This window comes from Aquila chrysaetos, chromosome 20 (assembly GCF_900496995.4).
Source record: "Aquila chrysaetos chrysaetos chromosome 20, bAquChr1.4, whole genome shotgun sequence".
Lineage (NCBI taxonomy): Eukaryota > Metazoa > Chordata > Aves > Accipitriformes > Accipitridae > Aquila > Aquila chrysaetos.
The window spans coordinates 19,102,701-19,123,266 of record NC_044023.1 but is presented as its reverse complement, the minus strand read 5'-3'; the positions used below and the strand labels follow the sequence as shown (position 1 = coordinate 19,123,266).

Below are 20,566 nucleotides of genomic sequence, written 5' to 3'. Positions count from 1 at the left end.
GATCTCCAGGTTCCTGTCTAAGACCAGAAGGATAAGTAAAGCCAGTATTTTTCTGTTTTCGTTACAACACGTTTTGTCACTTCTCCACAGACACTGCTTCCTTGGCATGTCACATCTTAACTGAGACCCCTACACCTGTTTGAGGCTCTGCTGCCATGAATCTCGGGGCCATAGTGAACCACTACTGACTACCCAAGGAAACAGGGCTGGCATCCAGAACCATGCGTTGCTGATGCTCGAGAAGAAAAGCTGCAAGCTGGTCACCAACAATGCCACATTTCTCCAACCACGTCTGCTCAGCGCTTTCTCCCATTTACAAAGGAAGGTCCTCAAAGGTACCTCCAAGTGCACCTGCCCTGCCAACCTCCATTAAGTCTGTCTCGAAAGCTCTTTCCCGGGCAGTATGCCGACCAGGGTTTTGACAACAGCGAGGCAGTGGGTGCACTAGGACTCCTTCCCATCACGCTGACAGCTCTGCCTCATTGTTTCCCCCTGTAGCCATCTGCTTCTCGTGTCTTATTCTCAGATTGCAGATCTGCTGCAAAGCAGCCCACCGCCTTCCTTCATAGCACCTACCAGCAGCACGGGATACTGGGTCCCAAGCAGGGATCCTAAGTGTTACAGTAGAGTAAGTCACAACATGCAGAACAAAAGCTGTTCACAGAGGACTTCACTGTTGGAGCTCCACACTGATGGGAAAATAACGTCACATTTCATAACAATTTCCCGGACGTGTGCCAACTACAGAGGAGTCCTCTTCAACCAGTACGGCTCCAAAGTACCCTGTATCAAAGTCCTAGGTCTATATACAAAGCTGCTGAGGAGAAACAAGGTTTATATTCTGATCAATTGTTCAGGATGAAAATACAGGCTCTGACATAATGTAATAGCTATTTTGGCACAACTTTTGAGGAGCATGAGTAAGCAGCCTCTCCTAATTGATGTGCAGATCCTGGAGTGGGTAGTAACTGCATAATAGCTTCATGTTGTCTTCTGAAAGTTAACACAGATGTGAATCCCGTCAAACTAGTCCACAGTTACCAGCAGTGGCTACACACTGGAAGAATTTAATCCTGTTACATCCATTATTTACATTTTCTGTCTCCCATGGAGAATGGATTAACACAGGACAACTTGGACATTACAGCTGCAGTCAACGCAAGCGATTCCAGGTCTCAGTGGTGGCAGGAGGACTCAAGCACCCGATCAAAATACCTTGGCTTAACAAGTTACCATTCAGCAGCTGAGCAGCGAGAGCAGCCACAAGTGTTGTTAGACCACAGCCAATGTGTACTAAGACAGCTTAGCTTAGTCTTCGGTCAGAGGTTAGCGTTAGCCTGCACTACGTCATATTTGCTATGAACCAGGACTTTGCACACAGATAACTACTGCAGTATAGCTGACATCAGTAAATTATTACACAGAATTAACTAAGCTATGCTTGAGCCAACAGATTAGCTCAGTGAGCCAGTATATTTGGGACATGGTGCCTATGGAGTAAGCGTGAAGCTCAAGAAAAGAGTTCTGGCAGGTTACCAGACCACTGGCATTACTGCTCATTCATTTTTGAGATTATATGACTGATTCTTGACATACTAAAAGTCATCAAACTGGACTCATTGGTAAAGATGTCACTGACTGCAAGCATGGTACTTGTCACACTTTCTACTGGAATGCTTTTAAGACAGCAAAATTCAGCCGCATACAGAAAACCAACCACAGGCCAGCAACCGTACAACTCGTACATCACCTTTACCATGTTTTTATAAGGTCAGCAGTATGATTTTATGTTCCATCTAGCCCAACAACCCAATATAAGTGCAAGCGGCTACAGAAGGAGGAGACCTGCCTCCCCACAGCTTGGTTCTCAACCCTCCCCGGGCTGGGTCTCCTAATCATGTGGCTGTAGCACAAGTCAGTTCCGTAAGCAGATGGAAAACTTTTTTTTTTTTTAAGCATGTGTGGTCCTTTCCCATTGAATCAGTGAGATAAACCAACTCTCCCTGCAGCCACTCAGCAGCCAGCTCCTTCCCGGGGTGCAGGACTGCACCTCAAGGCACAGATGGGCACAGCCGTACCTTCCAGCAGCAGCCTGCAGCCGGAGAAGATCAGGTGTAGCACAAAACCACACCTCGCGTAGTGCATAGTCCTTCTGCCAGCATTCGTAAGGTGAACTTTTACCCCACGTTACTGCCTTAGAAATAAAGTAGTTAAGTAAATGATAAGAAGCTATTTTTTTTCCTTTAAATCACTCAAATGATAGAAAAGACAAAGTCTCCGATTCTACATATCTAAGCTCTAGAGGAGATGCCTGGGCAAACATCAAGCCTCCTGCATCTTCGCCTCTGAAGTTTACTGGAGCAGACAATACCAAAGAATTGGCAGAAGTGCACTTTGACATGAGAACGCACGTCACAGGGCAAAAGCACGACAGACAGTACTACTCTGCAAATACCTTTGCGTTCATGTTCTGAGTTGGCATTCTTACATAGTCCCCGATACCCAGACCAAAAAAAGATGCATAAAGAACGTTTTGTGCAGGTGATGTTCAGCAGAAAAGGGGAAAGCTGCCCCTTATCCCTACAGTCACCCAAAACCTCTGGGCAGCAGAAACTGGCAGTTTTCCAGGCTGTTTAAAGACCTGTATCCAAAGGTAAATCAGAGCATATGAATTGATGTGACGCTAGCAGCCCAGTCCTGAAAAGCATGGGACTTACCAGCAGGCACACACTCCACACATACATGCAATAAGCCTAACAATTTCTGGGGAAAATTAAACCTGTTTCCCCTTGCGTAACAGCTTTGCTCTCGCGAAGGGGTGCAGCAGTCTGCACCTATCCTCCAAAGCTGGGAGTAGTTAAACAGTCCTCTTACCAGGAAAGATGGGGATGACTTTTCTTTGTAACAGTAAGTTGGATGTGGTAGGATGTAAAATATGGGCACAGCAGTATGAAGAATGCTACCAGATAAGTCACAAAGACCAGGCCAATTTTTGTGAAGTGACTCTGCTGCCTGCAGGTATAATTCTCCTTCCACATACCACCCTTCTGTGCCTCTCTCCAACAATAAACTCAGTAGAATATGCTGGAGTTTGGCTTCAGTCTTCAGTTACAACAGAGAAGGGGATCTCAACTCTTAGCCTGTATCACCCAGTTGAACCAGGGGTCCCTCCATCTTTATACGCTTTCCTCTCAGCCTCTCTGAATGCCTCACACCTTCTGGCAGTTGTACTGTCACAGCCATCCAATGTCCAGATTTCAGAAAAAGCTGTACAGTAAACCTAAGTGCAATAACAAGTTAGTGTGCCACAACAGAAATCCCAACTCCATTACTAATTCCCAGTTCAATTCAGAACTTTCCTTAACCATGCAAATGCAGAGGTAAGGCAGCGCCTTCAAAATGCTTTTCATTAAAAACTCAGCATCTCGCGCAGCTCCCTGTAAACTGCATATAATCTAATTTCTGCACTACCCTGTTTCAGTTTCTCATTACTGAATATCTTTCATGTTTTAATTCACATGACATTAGATTCACTGCACGAAACGAGCACCTTCTGAACTCCAGAATAAAATGGAGTTTAATTACTAAACCAGATTTTTAAGTGAGAGTAAAACTCTATTAATGCCTAAAGCAATGGTAAACTTGACAACTTAATTGAAGTTAAGCATTGTAGAGTTAAACTGCCCCAACAGCTTTATTCAAGCAGCAGCTCACAAAGTGAGACTTCGCAAGATCCCACGTTTTACCCCGATGACAGAAGACAGGACTCCTCCTGCTCCCGAATCTTGCATTTGCTGTGAGATACTGAAGTGGCATTTCGAGGTGGCCTTGTAAGCCGATGTCCAGACCTCTCCCCCCACCTGCTTCTCCTCATCTGCCTTGTACACACCACTGAGCCTTAGAATATATGAGGGGAGACAAACAAAAGCAATGGGGTAAAGAGCTCTCACTGCAGGTAGCACAAGTAGAGGCAAAAAACTACCGTCAAGATCTGCCTGCGTCCAGCATTCACATGGTATTAATTTTGTCACCAAGGCACCTAATGGCTAACTAAGCCTTTACCATCCAAAATCACTCTCATTTACATGAGAAAAGCCCAAAAGGACTGCATAAATGCAGACATCATCCTCATCTATAAACTTAAAGTAAGAAGGACCACTGAGTCTACTGAGTCTCAGGTTTGTTGGGAGTTTTAAATAGTGGTAAGTAACCAAGTCTCTTCTCCAAAAAGCATTACGCTGGGAAAGCACCCTTGACTTTCTGCTTATTTCTCAATAGTTATTGGAAATGCAAAAGGAACAGAGTCTGGAGCAGTAAACATGGATTATTTTCTATACTTGATGTTTTGCTATTGACAGTCAGCTCCCATTACCCAAGCATGTCAGAGCTTGACAATACAGAGAAATGAATGCAGCCTCAGAAAATACAGACTGAAGACTGTATAGTCAGCACATGTTCATTTCTATATCTGATATCAAGGGAATCAAGTAAGACTGCTATGGCATTGCATAGCACTGGACTCTTACTGGCTACTGACAGCGTCATTAAATTTGTATTTAATTGCTACACTTTATTTTACCCTGGAAGGCACCTCTGAAGTAAACCTTTCCAGTAATTCCAGTAAACTTTTTTTATGCTAAAGAACCCATTCTGCAAGATCTCCAGTCTGTTGGCACTTGAAGCTGCCAAAAGCAATCTGCAGAAAACTGAAGTGTAGTCCTAGATAACTGCATGATGCAGGACAGCCAAGGCAAGACCAGTCCCAACTGAAGCTTAGATACTCAATTCCGTGTGATATTTATTCAATATAGTTTGGCAGAAGTGTATTGTACACTGTCCCGATGAACAGAGACACAGTTGCAGGTTACAAAAAGGCACTTTGTGCACAGCACACTGAGGAACCAATTCTAGAATTATCCCAGAGCATGAAATGGCCAAAGGTCATGTTTGCTATTTTAAAAGTAATTTTGACTTTAGTGTATGAATTCATAGCAGACAAGTTAGTGCTGGTGCATCAAAGAACTGGAATATTTTAGTCAACAGCCTCGTGGAATTATTATACATGTTAAACAGTCCAGATAACATCACAAGCGATGAGCATCCGTCAAATGCTTTGCACAAACACCACCAAGGTACAGTTTTGCAGCACTGGACACAACCTTTGAGCTGAAGCTGAAGTGGCTATTAAATGTAACGTTACATTGCAGGGTGCTTTGCATCCATCCGCGAGGGGGAATGACAGAGCAAAAAAACTAGTTTGTGTCAAACAACATTGAATGAAGATGAGGAAGAAAACCTGGCGGCCTTTGAGCCAAGACTGGAAAGGATGCAGAAGTTTTGCCCACCAGGTCTTCAACTATGCCTGTACAACCGTTTTTAGGACAAATTATACATCCCCTTGCCTTACTTAGAAAAGAAAAGCTGAAGGAGTGCAACCTGGGGAAGAGGTGTGCAGCCTCCTGCATACTTCATCTTGTGCATACTGTGATACTTAAGTCAAAAACGGTTTACACATGAGTTATGTATAACAAAAAAAAAAAACAAACCAAAAAAACCACAACAAACAAAACCCCACACTTTTTACTGTGAGGGTCATCAATACCCAAACAGGTCACCCAGAGAAGTTGTGGAATCTCTGTCTTTGGAGATACTCAAAACCCAACGAGACATGGCTCTGAGCAACCTACTCAACGTGACAAGCAATGGAGCTGGATGAGATGATCTCCAGAGGCGTCACCTCAATGACCCTGTGATTCTACACAGCCACTGGGAAAACCTTAAAGACTGTTGAAAATAAACATATTCCAAATTTTCAGAACCTGTCCACGTGACACCTGATATTAGACTAACAACGCTGTGCTTGGCTTTGAGACCAATCTAGTTTGGATTCAGAAAGCTGCAGTCATCTACAGCTCCTTTTTCAGAGGAGCCACACAAGCACTCGCTATCGCAGTAGGCACACACACACACACGCAAGCGCTCAAGGAACTGTTCTTCGCGATTTAAGCCCGTGCAAATCTAAGTACTCATCTCCCAAATGCCTAAAACTTTCCAATGCCAAGAACTTGAACACTTTCCTTCACCTCGCTTAAAAAAACAAAACCACCACCCAAAAAAACAAACCCATAAGTCAACGCTGTCATCAGGGTATCAGAAACTAAGTGGGCAGTTAAGTCTTTGGCGGGGAGGGGGGGAACCTGACTGATACTGCTCCTCCTCTGTTAAACAGACTATAGTGAAATTCAGTTAATTCTGCATCACATGTTGAAAAGATTATACATTTATCTTTTTCTAGTGGGATTTTTTACTTTTCTAAGTAGTATTTCAATGAAAGTGGAATATATTAAAATCACAGTGTCAGGCTCAAAAGTACATCAGATTTAACAGCTTGCCATATGCCGAACACTCTTCTCCCAATCCAACAACATATTCAAATCACGAGCTGAAACTTAAGCACGAAAAGTCTGAAGCAGCACAGTTCACGTGCTTAAGGTTTGCTGGATTGGGGTAGAGCACTCCCGTGTTTGTTACAGCCCTAGGGCTGCAACAAGTTTAAACCTATGAGTACAAAACCAATTAAATTATTTAGGATTCTGAAATAAAAAAAATACATGGAAGTTTGATCAAGGGAGGTCTTTAAACATACACTTAACTTCAGCTGGCATTTAAGTCTGATCTCTTTCAAAGAAGCCTCAGCATGAACGCTGGATGCTTTCTTTAGCTTGCAGCTCTCACTATGCCAAGGATTCAAACTACATCGCAGGGTAGGGTAGAAGCCTATAGCCTATGGCAGGCATTTGCTCAGGGAGAACGCTTTTGGGAAAGACTATATATCATTTTAATATTTCAATTACTTTTACAACTTCAAACAAGCCCAACTTGTTTCTAAAATTTCACATCATAAACCAGCACATAGGTACCTCCCTGAATTTTAATTCAAATTCTCATCTTCATCTAACAAGATGCCAGGAAACAGAGAAGAGTCTGTTACCAAAAACTTAGATAAAATTCAGTTAAATTATCCAGATGGTTTTCATTCCACAGAAAATACTAAACCAGCAGTTTGCAGAGCATAGCATTTTCTAAATACACAAAATAAAGAGAAAACAATACACAAGTGGAAAGTGCAAATGCTGAGCCCGTTATATTTTTGTTCCAGCAGAAATGCAACACAATCAATACAATCTTGCAGTTCTAGAGCACCCGTCTTTCTGCTGCCAGGGGTGCTCTGCAACTCTAAGTGCCACCAAATAGAGCGCACACAGTTCCTACTTTGACGACTTATTTTTTCCTACACTGCATGCAGAAAGGAGGAACTGCGTTTCCATCACATAGCCCCAAAGCCCGGCATTCCCTATAGCACTACAAGCAGCCAAACAGCACCTACTGAACAACCTATGTACTTTGGATGACTCTGCAAGCAGCCAAATTTAGCACTTCTCCAAAGTATAGCCTGATTCTGTAGCTCTTAAATACAGGGAACACGGTCTTAGATTAAATAGTGATTACAGAATTGGAATTTCGAGAGCTGTGAAAGTCCTTGCCACAAAAAATAAACCCACTGAAAAGAGATGACAAGGACAGATACTGCAATTTTCTGCACTGTATTTAATAAACCTCAATGCAAAGGTATTAAATTACATATGGCAAACATGCATCAGATAATTGTATGACAACACCAGAAATCATTCAAATCCACCACCAGCAGAATTAGAAAACTGATCAGAAAGATCAGCAAGAGATAAGCCATGGAAAAATATCTCTGCAGTTACAGATGGATATTCATCCCTTTTACACGGCATCTCACTAAAACGTTTCATAGCAACGGGGCAGGAGTTATCAGATAGCAGGGGATGAGACTGGTAACCATACAAACCAGTACCATCCTCCAGCTCACAGCACATCTCAAAAATGGTATGAGAAAACAGGCAACTGAGCAAAGCTGGTACTTAAACAAGGAGGAGCTGTAAGAAATCATTAATGATTTCTTCTTTAGATCATTAATATGTTTTTTCCTGCAGCACTGCTGGTCTTCCGCATCAGCCAGCCAGCACGGCACAGACAAGAGCATCACCACGATCTGCTGAACACTGCACCATAATGATAGCGCACTGATTCTCTCACAATCCTTTGGGAGAGCGGGACCTGTCATCTTCCGTGTGCCTCTGTCTCTGTGCCTACCTGGAAGAGCTGCAGTGCCCAGGCTGCGCAGGAGAAGCTCTGGGCATGAAAATGGTGGGATTACCAGCTGAGACTGCACCCACCATCAGAGGTGCTCCAGGTTGCAGCTCAATGCAAGAGCCACCTTTTCTCACGAGCCTCCTTTCACTGAGCTGGTAGGCAGCGCGACACTCGGCACAGCAGAACGGCATTTGGGAACATGAGATCATTGGACCTGTTCCTCTAGAGGTCTATTTATAGTCTCAAGTGCTGCTGCAAGGCAAAAGGCCAAATGGTCAACAGTTTCAAAGAGCAGGTCCCTGAAGATCCCACCTGAGACCCAAGAACACACACACCCCGGATCGGTGCGAGAGATCACTGCAGACCCAGAGGAGGGAAATTTTGTGCTATGGAGATCATGGCACCCCAGCACAACTCTTATAAAGCACCTTCGTTAGAAAGGCTAAGTGAGGGATAATTAACAGTCTCATCCACAAATGAGGACTCCTTTGGAAAGACAGTAATTACTGCCTACTCAGAGGGATCCCTCCCAGAAAGCAGGAGGCTGCTGTAAAAAGTAGGGTGGCCAATTCCTTTGGGAAATACCAAAAAGGCTGCAAGAAAGACCCTTCCCAGCAATGCAAACATGCAGCAGCAGCACCACCACCAGACCCCTTCCAGCCAGCCCCGTCTTCTTTGGAGGGGCAGCTCCAGCACCTTCGAGATCCTTGTAACAGGCAGATCCGTTTCACACTTTTCTACATTACTCGACACACTTGAAAAAACAGAAAGTCCTTGCTGGCCCACAGCATCTTCAGGGCTAACAGCTCCTACAGCACAGCTTTGTACAGTAAATACCAAAAGCTGTATTAGCTGGGAACCAAACTGTCACTTGCAGAATAGTTTTGCAATTAGATTGAAACTGTAAATTGTGCAACAAGCTAAATAAAAAACAAGTTTGTGATAGAGACATAATTGTATTTCATCTCCTGCCTTACTCACTTTACTCCTTTGTAACTCACTTCCACACAGATTCAATCTTCTCTTGCTGTACCACAAATGATTTCACATTCCTAAAAAAGTAAGCGCTCTTAAGAAATAACGTATACTTGTCTTCACTCTTAATATCCACTTTTGCCTGACAGCTTCCTCACCAACATATACCACTCAGAGGGCCCTTCGGCCACCAGTACCATCAGAGAGTCCACAGCACCCTTCGACTTCTTTGACCTTCCTTCAACAGTTCAGGAATCTCTGGTTCACATAACCCTAAAGACATTTTCCCTTAATCCAACTATCTGTGCCCCAAATAACACTCGTATTTCAAGCAGGTCCCCATATTTCATGCTGTGACCTCAACTACAGAGATCTGGACAACCATTTTCTAGTAACAGATGGAACTGAAAACGATCTAATTCCTGAGCACATCTTCCTTGCCTCCTGTTCCGCTTTGTACAAATAAGTATTTTCTGGAGCAGGGTGAGAACCATCCCAGGCAAATGCTCGCTCCCTTGTGTTACACCAAGCCACTCCTGTCCCAACCAGTTCAATGAATACTATACAAGGCAAAACGGACTAGCTTCTGCAGAAGTGACACCCGAAAAAGCCCATGGTTTATTGGTTTGGGCACTCCAAAGGGTGGTGGACATGTTCAATCCCACGTTTTGAGTCACAGACAGGACCGGAACTCAAAACTTCTGTGTCCCAAGTGGATACAGCCGGGATAGGGGGATGTCGCACTACCTGCTCTTCCTCATCTCCGTAAAAGCAGACCTGTCTTTGGCACGTCACTCCGAGAAAGGTTTAGCAACAGCTCACCTAGACCAGAAAACCAAATCTTCAAGGGACAGCATTCAATGCCAACACCAGCCTCTTACGCCCTTCGCTGGCTGACTCAGGCAATCCCCCACTCCGCATGCTGGCTTTCACAAGCCTTCTTCGAAGCCACCTTTCCCCCATGCGTTCTGTAAGGAACCCAGACACCTACCTCACGGGTTTTTTTTAATTCCACTAGGCAGCAGAACACATAAAAAATGAGATGATGCAACACCAAGCCGAAGTTCCCCATATGAATATAGCCCTAGGTGCCCAACAGGATGTGACAGGTGGACGGGCAGGCGAGCCGAGCAGGAGGATGAGGTCACGAAATGAGCAGTTGCACAGCATACTACTAATCTTAAATTCCAAACTCATTATGCACAAGCCCAACAAACAAAGGAGCAGCTTAACAGATTTACAATGTGCCTTCTCCAAGGGTGGAATAATTATTTATCAGATAGCAACCTTCGTGTTACAACAGCAATAAATAAATAAATGATCCCAGCAACTCTTCTGAACCATGCCTATGTCTTCACTAGGCAGACTGACATCTGGGATGTGCCTTTAGCTTGGCTGAGCTTGGGCAGAATTGTAAATATGTCGTACAAATAAAGTAAAGCTTGCTAGACTGAGCAGAAACCCACACGCAGTAGTTAATGGCATCCCAGAGGACCCACCGCAAGAGCCCCACACCCCCCTTAACTCCTTCCAGCTTCCAATGAACAGCCCCTAAGAGTTTTTTCCCTTTCTTTTTCTGTAAGATCATCCCCTCCTGCAGGTGTACACATCTCAATATCATTCTGATTTCATTCTCTCAGGTTGCAACTGTTATTTATTCGGGCTGAAGTCCACAAACATTATAAAAAGGGTTTGTACCTCTCTATTCCTAGTTTGGCTTTACAGCTGTGTATTACCATGCAAGGACACATCCAGAAAAAGCTTTTCCAACGCAAGTCATGTTTTACACAAACTCTCTCCTTTATTTAGATAAAACCCAAATAATCCTGAAAGGAAGTAGTAAATGTGCACAAAACATGCTCAGCCAGGCTCTCCCACTCAGATATCTCAATGATCCTTTTCCATCTCTACAGTACTATTCCAACTTCCCAATTTGAAGCTCCAGGACCACAAACCCCTCCCCCCTTGCCCATATTCCCCATCTCTTGCCATCTGACAGCTTTCAAAGTCTGCTCCCATCTTCTCACTCTGAAACAGTTTCCAGCTGATTTAGCTCCATCCAAAGTTTTCTAGCCAGCTGCTTCTCCTCCAGACATGATCACAGTAATTCCTATTTTCTATATGTGTTTACATGTTACAACAGGATGGCTGGCAGTAAGATTAGTAACGATCATTCATCGTTCCTGTCTCCATTCTCTGAAGCATCCTTCATTTGGGACATTCCAGTTGTTCCCACTTCTTGTTACTTTTCTCCGGTCTCCAGATCCCAAGGCCCCTGCCCTACTAGGTTTCTACCATTCATATAGCAGTTTGTGTTGTCACACACTGGAAAGACAAGAAACAATGCCTCAGCATCCTAGGCTTACAGGCAAGCTTTGACAATACAGTATCTGTTATTGGTATGACGCTTTAAACCCATTAAACTTGGCGAGCTTCCAGCACCTAAATATCTCAGAGATGATCAACATCTTTCCAGGTACCCAAAACACTAATTTTCATCATGTAAAGTCCCCTTCTCTCAGAATTCATCACAAAAATTCTTTAATGTAACAGTAGGACAAACCAGGCACATAATACTTGCACACAAACAAAGCTTGCCCTTGTAGGTTTGAACAGATACCTTCCTACTCCCTGCAACTTCAGTGGTCTCTTCACAAGCAGTCTCACAAGGTGGTCTGAGAAGACCAGACCTCCCCAGCACGCTCCACTCAACCACACCAGCCTGAGCAGCAGGTTCAGGTGGGTTTATGCCCATTTTGTGTCAAAAGAGCAGCACAAACAGAGGTGAAACATACCTGTGAAACTAGATCACCGTTTTGGGGGGACCATGTAAGAAGGATGAATCCAGTTCTTCCAAGAGACAGGAACTGCCGCATCATCTCAAATGCGACTGTTTCCCTTAGCCAAAACGTCCCTATGAAATACCGACTGCAGGATTGATCTCCAGCCGCCTGACACCGTACCTGTGGTGTTCTAGAGTAAGCCTGTGGTATTCTAGAGCAAGAGAAAAAGGGTCTGGAAAAAAGGTATTTTCTTGTTCTTGATGCTCATTTCTCCAAGTAATACAGAATTCATAAACTCCACATCTGCAAATGTATGTCTGCCTACACTGTAAAGGAATAATCTTCATGGGAACCAATTTAAAAAAAAAAAAAAACTTGTTTACTGTTAGAGGCTGTTAATTACAACATTAAAATACTAGCCCGAACCCCACATTAAACTTGCATTCTGTTTTACATAGCAGTATACGTAACAATCATCACAGCAAGCAGCTCTGTTGGCTCATGCTGGAAGAAGTAATTATATATCACAGCAACACATTTTTGCCCTTCAACCTGCCAGTCCAGTCCATGCAGCAGCTGTGAGCAGCAGGTCAGGGCGGAGGGGAGCCTACAGAGGGTTTCTACATAATCACTTACCACCGAAGAAAAAAAAAAAAAAAAAAAAAAAAAAAAGGCTATAAACCACCAGACCCTGGCTTGCATGCCTGGCAGAAAGCTGCTAACACAAACATTACAGCAGCCCTTGCAGCAGAGATGTTACCAGAAAAAATGAGCTCGATCCAAAGGCACTATTAGTGGTTAAAGTATTAGCTAGCAGTTACATTGCAAGCCTTCCTTACTAATTTTCACAATCTTTGTACTTGTACCAGCGATACCCACACCCTTCTCTTTCACTTGGACATTCCTATGTCCCCTTTGAAACACTTTTTCTCAGGTGAAGCCCATGGACATCAATGACTAGGGCCTACGCAAGTCACAAGCTGAAATTCTGGCCAAAGATACTGGGACAGAGCCCTTCCAAAAGGCACCCCAAAATTGCTAGTGCCCATCCGCAGCAAGCAGACCCTTGGCGTATCTAACACTGAAAACTGCACGTAACTTCTATCTTGGAGATGGGCTGGAGGACAGGCTGATCTGCTTCAGACTGTATTACAGTCTTTGGTTCCAGTGAACCTAAATATTTCAATCTTGATACGCAAAGCAGCATCAGGTTTTCTACAGCTGTTGCAGATAAATCCGTAGCATTGTTATATTATGAATATGCAACAATATTCCTTTTCCTGTGCTGTTTTTCCCCAGCATGAAATGAAGCATAAAGCTACATGCAAGCCAATAGTTGTCCTGTTACTGTTTAGCTGCTAGGATTACTGAAAAATAAATAAATAAAATAATCACAGTTCTAGTACAGTCATGCAACAGTTAACTGCCCAGCAAAATCTGCCATGCCATGCTGCTTAATCATGTTGTCTTTGTTCCAGCAAAAAAAGATATTAAAAGACAGTGAATTTTACCAAACAAAAACGTTACAACCAATGTATTTCAAAAACTTTTTGAATCAAAAATAGAACAAGACAGACAATAATGGCCAAGAGCCTGACCAGCTTAATGGAAGTTGGACTCTCATTTTGTTCCCAACACTGAAACAGCAGATCATTCTCGGAAGACAGTTAACAGCCAACACACAACTTCAATTTTTAGCAGAAAAGTAAACAGAAAATTACTCCTTCCATCTCATTTTCAAAGTCTTAAAGTGTGTTGCTTTAGAAAGCAAACCTAGAAATAGGAGGACAGCATAGTAAGTGTCAGAACAGGTTTCTCCTGTACCCTTGTTTCTAAGCAGCTGTACAGATTTCTTCCCATTGAACTTTTAATCATAGAACATGGTGAGAGGCTGAATTTGTTTATAAAATAACACATCTGCAAGTCTCTTCTGCTCTCATTCCCCAGTTTTCTTCTAGATCCTGACCAAACCATACAGCAGGAATTAGTCACGCTGCCTACCACCGTGCTGGAAAGGACCTCTGATACATCACCGTAAGTGCCAAATAAAAACATACACAGTGCAGAATAAGCTCCGCAGTGACTTGTTAATGACAACTGGTAGGTTCACAGCAGCCCCAAAAATTTTGGTCCAGAGGCCTGTGAAATTACCTCCACTACACGCAGGGACACGAGCAGTACCAGGGCACCCCAGCTGTCCATCAGCAGGGCTGCATCAGTTTATTTTCAGCCATTCAAAAGACAGAAGAATATATTGATTCAAATTATCACCTGGATTCTGTAAATCAATAGTAGCCAGCTAGGGAAGCCTCCTCCTCGCCAGAAAGGTATGGATGTATTTCATGCAGAGTGCATATGTACTTACACAACTAATACAGCCAGCAGTCCAATAAATAAAAAGAATATACATGTGTATACTAAAACGTGCACAGTCAGTGCAGTCAGCTCAGCCTCAAAATATCTGTGCACTCTCTGATCAGTTTGGCAGCTAAACAAAATCCTCCCGAGGAAAGCAGCCTAGGGAAGCAAAAAGGTGTCGTTCAATAGTTCCTATCAAAGCAAATGCTGAACTGAATTTCATGGGCTATTTCTGTTTCCTTGCTAAATAGCAAAGGCCTACTGCAAATAACAGAGAGAGAGTTTCGCCGAAGAGAAAAGGTCAGCAAGGATCTCTCGCCACTGAAAATGCTCTGCTACAGACAGGGAGCAGCACCAGCTCCCAGTATAAAGAAATATAAAGAAATACTGCTTATTGTCTCCACATGTTTATACAACAGACACTGCAATTGCAGCCTTTCCTTTTAAGACTGTTTTCAAAAATAAGAAAGCACAAAAAGTTGTGGCAAGGGTTTCCTTCCCAGTGAAGCGAATTTGAGGTGCAGAATAAACATGGGATTATTGACTCACTCACAAAAATGTTACCGGAGAGATTTCAAAGAGACGTACTTTTGGCTTAGCTCTACTCCCACTGACGTTGGTTAAGACTTCTACCATTGACTTCAGTCAGTGCTAGCCTACGTATCGCTTTAAAGTCAGCTATTATTACCTTTTAGTTTAAAATATGTAATGTTCCTCTGTAACAGACGGAAAAATATTTCAGGAACTTTTAAAATCTGTTCCTCCAAGATACGTTTTTTTTGTGTGTGTGTGTGTTTTTTTTTTTTTTTTTTTTTTTTAAACACACTGAGACGCGGTTCCTGGATGCAAGCACATGTGACCTGTTCTAAATAAAGGATATTTTCCACTTCTTGCACAACTGGAACAGATATAAGCAGTAGCTTGAACAAACTGCACTGCAGAACCCAACCAGAATACAAAACACTTGAATAAGATCCATAAATAGCAGTAATATGAAAAGACTACCTCCAATAAGGCACAAACTCAATGTTGAGAAGCCTAATGTAATCAAGTTCAAATTTAATCACGCTGCAAAGTTCATTTACAAAATTAAATTTGATCATCTGCAGACTAAGGCACTTTAGAAAAGTCCTCTTTGGCTCCAGAGTAAGTACACATTTCAAAAATGTGTGCCTCTGATGTAATTAATATTTCCTCAACAAACACTGTCTATTAAAAGGGAAGTTTTAACTAAATCAAGACTTCAATGTTTAGCACCACACCAGAAGAGGGGGGAAAAAAAGCCAAAACCAAAACAACAACAACAAACAAAAAAACCAGGAGTGCTTCACAGAAGATTCTGACTGGGTAGAAATGAGGTACTAGCTGATATAAGTAAAGTATTGAAGGTTTACATTTAAAAAAAAAAAAAAAAAAAAAAAAAAGCATTCGGACACCAGGAATTATAAGAATTTTATAAAAACATCACTGCTTTAATAAGGACAAACTCTACATGTCAATGCTATTGCTCATAAAGCAAGAATAAGCGTCCTAAAAACCAATCATGCAACTTAAAAGCATTTCCTAATAATGTTTTCCACTAAAAATACTTCAGTAACTGCATCATTCTGGTGCTTTTTAACCAGTCTGAAACTAAATAAGCTGGGAAAGGGCAACAGAAAATAGCACAAATAGCAGCAATTTACCTGCAGGTACATGGTTTTATTAAGAGCAAGGCAGTAAGTTACAATAACTGACAATCATTTGCTGGCATTTGCTAGGTCGCGTGTACCATCCAAATGGACACACATTACAAAAAACCAAAAAACAGAGAAAAGCAACTGAATGTAGATTTTTTTTTTTCCTTTTTTTTTTGCTGCATTTGGCACATCTGGGTTGGTTCAGACCACCCTGTGCAAAGGCAGACTGTAAAGTCTTTACTTCCAGATACTACTTTGATATCCAAAACATTGCTTTAATAAGTCAAATGATCTAAAGAATCTACATTAGCAGTATGATAGATGTAACTTAAGCCTACAGTGCCCTGATGACTGCGTGTGGACACATCAGAAGCTGTGTTTGCTTTTGGTAATAACCGATTATGTTCTTCAACTGATAGCCTGAAAAGAAAACTACATTGATTTCATTGTGCACTGCTTGTACTGGAAAAGAAATCTTATTTACTTGTTCATTACATAAACACATACATATTTAAGCGTACGTACTTATAAATTGTTATCCTTCGGGAATACGGCAGGAGAGGAAGAAAGTATGAATGTGAGGAAAAAAAAATAAATCTCATTGTCTTAGTGGCTAGTCATACAATCCAGTTTCCTCCCACAGTGAAAAGTGACTGGAGAAACCAAAGCGACTGAGACATCTTCTCAGTTTTCAAAGACATTCAACCACAGTAAATTCCAGAGAACCCTTAAATGTAGCTAGCACTTAGCACGAGAAGCTAACTTCTCATGAGTCTGAGGGGTTTAGGAAATATGGTTGGAACTGATGCATCTCAGCCCCATGTATTCTCTCCATCCCTTGTGATTAAAACTTTTTGCCGGGCTTACATTTTTCCTTGGCCTCTAGCATTCAATTGTGGCTTGGCCTAAGTTAGTACAGTATTTACTGCAAAAAGCTTTTATTATCGGACCCCTTGCGGCTCTGGATTGCAGACTTGAATTATGAAATACGGATGGAGTAACTGCAAGGGTACACTGAAGAGGAGAAATCTTTAACTGGATGTCATGTATTGGAAAACAAGCAATCTGGGAAGAAGCTAATAGGAGAGTGAAGGACAGCAATATCGGCAGGGCTGAGTTAAACTGGGCAACAAAAAAAGTTTCTTCTTGGTTCAGAGCACTGGCATTCCTACATATTTCTAAGCTGGATGGCTTTTTCTATGTACTCACAATTTCAGCTGCTATGAGCAAGCCAAGGATGCGTCTCACCTCTTAATGGTTAAAAAAGATCAGGGAAAGCCCTGAATGTTGCTAGGAAATCAGCAGTTCTCACCAGGGAAGAGTAGACTGCTACTTAGACTCATCTCCTAACATCAGCTATTGCTTCTGGTTTGCCTGCTCCCCAGGCACCCTTCCAGAGCAAGGCTGCAGTGAAGACAGTAAGAAAGCAATTCCCATGGCCGCAGTCCCATTGCTACACCACGCTGACCTGGTGCTATTCCACTGGCTGCTGTGCAATTACTCCTGATTTACATCCGCAAGAGAAAGCAGCAGGGTGATGTTGGATACCCTTGATAATCATCAGTCAGACTGGTTTCAGGCCTGAGCAAAGCTGAAGGACCACAGAAGTCCTCTTAGATTATGATCTGCACATCATAAAGCAAACAGGTTTGTGAGCCACTTCTGACTCCTGTTATCATCAAGTTTTATCAGTCTGGCTCCAGGGACAGATTTATATGGACCTGGCAGGGGCCCCCAGCTCCTTTGCTTCTTCATCTCCCACAAGACCAGGAAGGCAACTGAGACTCTACCTGGAGGTAAGAGCTGTACGTGAGCTGGGCAAGCTCCACGCTAAGGTTAACATGTCAGTTTGCTATCTGCCAGAAAAACCAGGGGTTGTTACTCCACCCTCAGGGCTCCCTCTTCTTGTACACATGGGTACGTGTGGAGGGACACGAGGCAGACTAGGGCAAGTTGGTCACTTTTCCTACCCAACAAGCCCTCCTGGAAACATCGGAACAGCTGCTGGCCTGAGGCACCACCAGGATGTCAGGATGACTGACACGGAGGCCCACTTTTAAACCCAAAGGGTGGGCAGTGCTGGCTCTGCAGGAGTATCGGGTAAGAACGTACTGGGGCAATTCAGTCTAGGGAAGTCTGAAGTGACAACATTTAAAAGATGGCCAAATACTCCAGTGCTTCATTACAGAGCATCTTTATTCACTTCCCCCTGAAAGAAGTGAACAACGCAGGGATGCGTTTGGGTCCCAAAGCATCAAGTCACAGGAATTAAAAGCAGTTGGAACATCTGTGCAAGGTCAAACACAGAACTGCTATCTAAGCTCCAGTGCAGACCTACTATCTATACTCTATGCCCACACCCTCTGAAGGCACAGACAAACTGCTGACTGCAAAGTGGACGACTCCTGCACACCAGTCAGAACCCGTGGCTGGTGCAAACGGGGCTATTTGACAACGGTGCAGTTGTCACGATCTACCCCGCGGCTGCTGCACTCCCCTGCTGATGCAGGCACTGAACCCGAAGCCCTGTGGGTCTCCCAGCTGCCTCCATCACAGCTGGAACCCACCATGACCGGTGAACCCATCTTCTCTGTGCTGTCCTCTCTCCGCCCATTAGCACTGGCTCCCAGCTAATTACCTGATTAACGGCAACTTCCCTGCACAACCTTGGAGGGCAGAGGAGTTCTGGCACCTTTGGTTAGGTTGGCTGGCCTGTCAGGCTGTGAACGGCTGCACATCACCACCACTACGCACACCATTTCTCGGCAATCCCAAAGGTTCAATGCAAGATAGGGCTGCCGTGAAGACAGGCTGCAGGAGGTGGCCCCCCCGATTTGCCAGTCCTCACAACAGTGACAGAATTTTTGAACACCTTTTGCTACAAGATCTTCAATGTTTCTTAAACATTCAGAGCATGATCAAAAATTCATTTGTTTACTTTGAAGTCTGCCTGACAGGCAGTACAAGCTAAGCTCATTCTAGCACAGTTTTTTTAAAAATATTTACCTTCTCATTGATTTTTCAAATGCATGCACAGATGTACGAAGAGCATTGTTCAAAACTAAAACCCATGACTATAAAGACAGGCTAACAACAGAATTGATTACAAACAAGATACATTTGTGGCAACGACCTTATATTCAACCGAGTACTGCTAAGGAGAGCGTTGTGATGAAATGGAGGGCTTGTTACCGCCAGAGTACTTTGAATGAAAAAGCAGAGGAGGGAGAAACACGCCGTTGCTGACAAGGTAGATGCTCAAGGCGCGGGAGAGCGTTTGCTTTCTTTTTCCAGCCCTAGGACGGAAAGCGCATACCTAACACCCCGCGAGCGAGAGAAACACGCACTGCCTGATTTCCCTTCAAGGGCCATATCTATGCAACGCAGCCGCTCCAGATAAGAATAAAGCATCTATTTCGGGGCGGGGGGGGGAATACTTTAGGAAGAAAGTGACGTACCTAGGCAAAAGTTTCCAGTCCCCAAGCAACTGCAAGTAACAAACCGGCTCCCAAAGTCAGGAAAAAAAAAAAAAAAAAACAAAACAAAAACCCTCAAAACAACCTTACAACGCCGCAAGACCTTGCAACAACTCTGCAGCTTTGCGCTGACCCCACCCGGCCGCACCTGCCCGGTGGAGGGGGGGAACGGCACGGGCGTGAGCAGCGGCGGAGCTCACCGGGGGGGGGGGAGAGGTGCCCCCGATGCCTTACACACACACACAGGGAGGAGCCCACGGGCGGCGGGGGCTCCCCCGGCGTGACAGCGAGGCCCCGCACGGCCAACAATGCCCTTTACATAACGCCGGCCCGGCCCGCCCTCCCGCCCAACAACGCCGCTATTATGGCAGGAAGCGCTAAATGGCCGCCCCGTTGCGCAGGATGCCTCCCCTCAGCGCGGGGGTTGGTTGCGGGGTGTGTGTGGGGGGGGGGAGTGGAAGCGCGGGGGGCGCGTGGGCGGCGGGGGGGGGGGTATTTTAGCGTTTCGAAACGGCCTGACTCAGCGTGGGGACCCGCCGCGCCGGCCCCGCAGTGAGTGAGGGGGGGAGTGAGGGGGGGGGGGGGGGGCACAGTCCTGCGCCTGTCCCACCTGCTCTTGAGGGGCTGGCTCTTCAGCTCGTAGTAGGTCTTGGGCTCCTCGTGGAACTCCTCGCCCACCTCGAAGTCCGGCACGATCCCCGACTCCGCCTGCATCGTCGCCGCCGCTGCGTGAGGGAGAGACGGGAGGTTACCGCCGAGCCGAGCCGAGCCGAGCCGAGCCGAGCCGCGCCGCGCCGCTCCCGCGCACACACACACACACGGACGGACAGACAGACCGACCACGGACACGGACAGCGCCGCCGCCCGCCCCGCCTTGGGACTTGTAGTCCGCCCCGGGGCCGGCCCGGCCGCCTCCGCCCGCCGCGCACTACAACTCCCGCCGCTCCGCGCCGCGCCGCGCCGGGCAGGGCCGGGCCCGCCGCTGTCAGGCGGGGGCGGCGATCCCAACCGAGCCGTGCCCGCCACCTGCCGCCCCGCCTCCCCGGGGGATGACGTCACACGGCTCTGACGACGAGCCGCCGGCGGCCGTGCCGCGCGTGACGTCACGCCTGCC

The 20,566-nt window shown here is 44.8% G+C and overlaps 1 protein-coding gene across 8 annotated transcripts in view; it reads right to left on the bottom strand.

The window, feature by feature from the left end:
- Positions 1–20,271, bottom strand: part of MITF (melanocyte inducing transcription factor) — a 112,658-nt gene extending 92,387 nt beyond the window's left edge. The window contains exon 1 of one of the 8 annotated variants that reach the window (XM_041118708.1): positions 20,063–20,271. In XM_041118708.1, the coding sequence (XP_040974642.1) occupies positions 20,063–20,166 (104 nt within the window). In that variant the 5' untranslated portion in view covers positions 20,167–20,271. Of the gene's footprint in view, positions 1–8,181; positions 8,379–20,062 lie in introns of those variants that run through there. The other 7 variants (XM_041118706.1, XM_041118704.1, XM_041118707.1 and 4 more) reach the window with 7 other exon arrangements.
- Between the last annotated feature and the right edge of the window lie 295 nt (positions 20,272–20,566).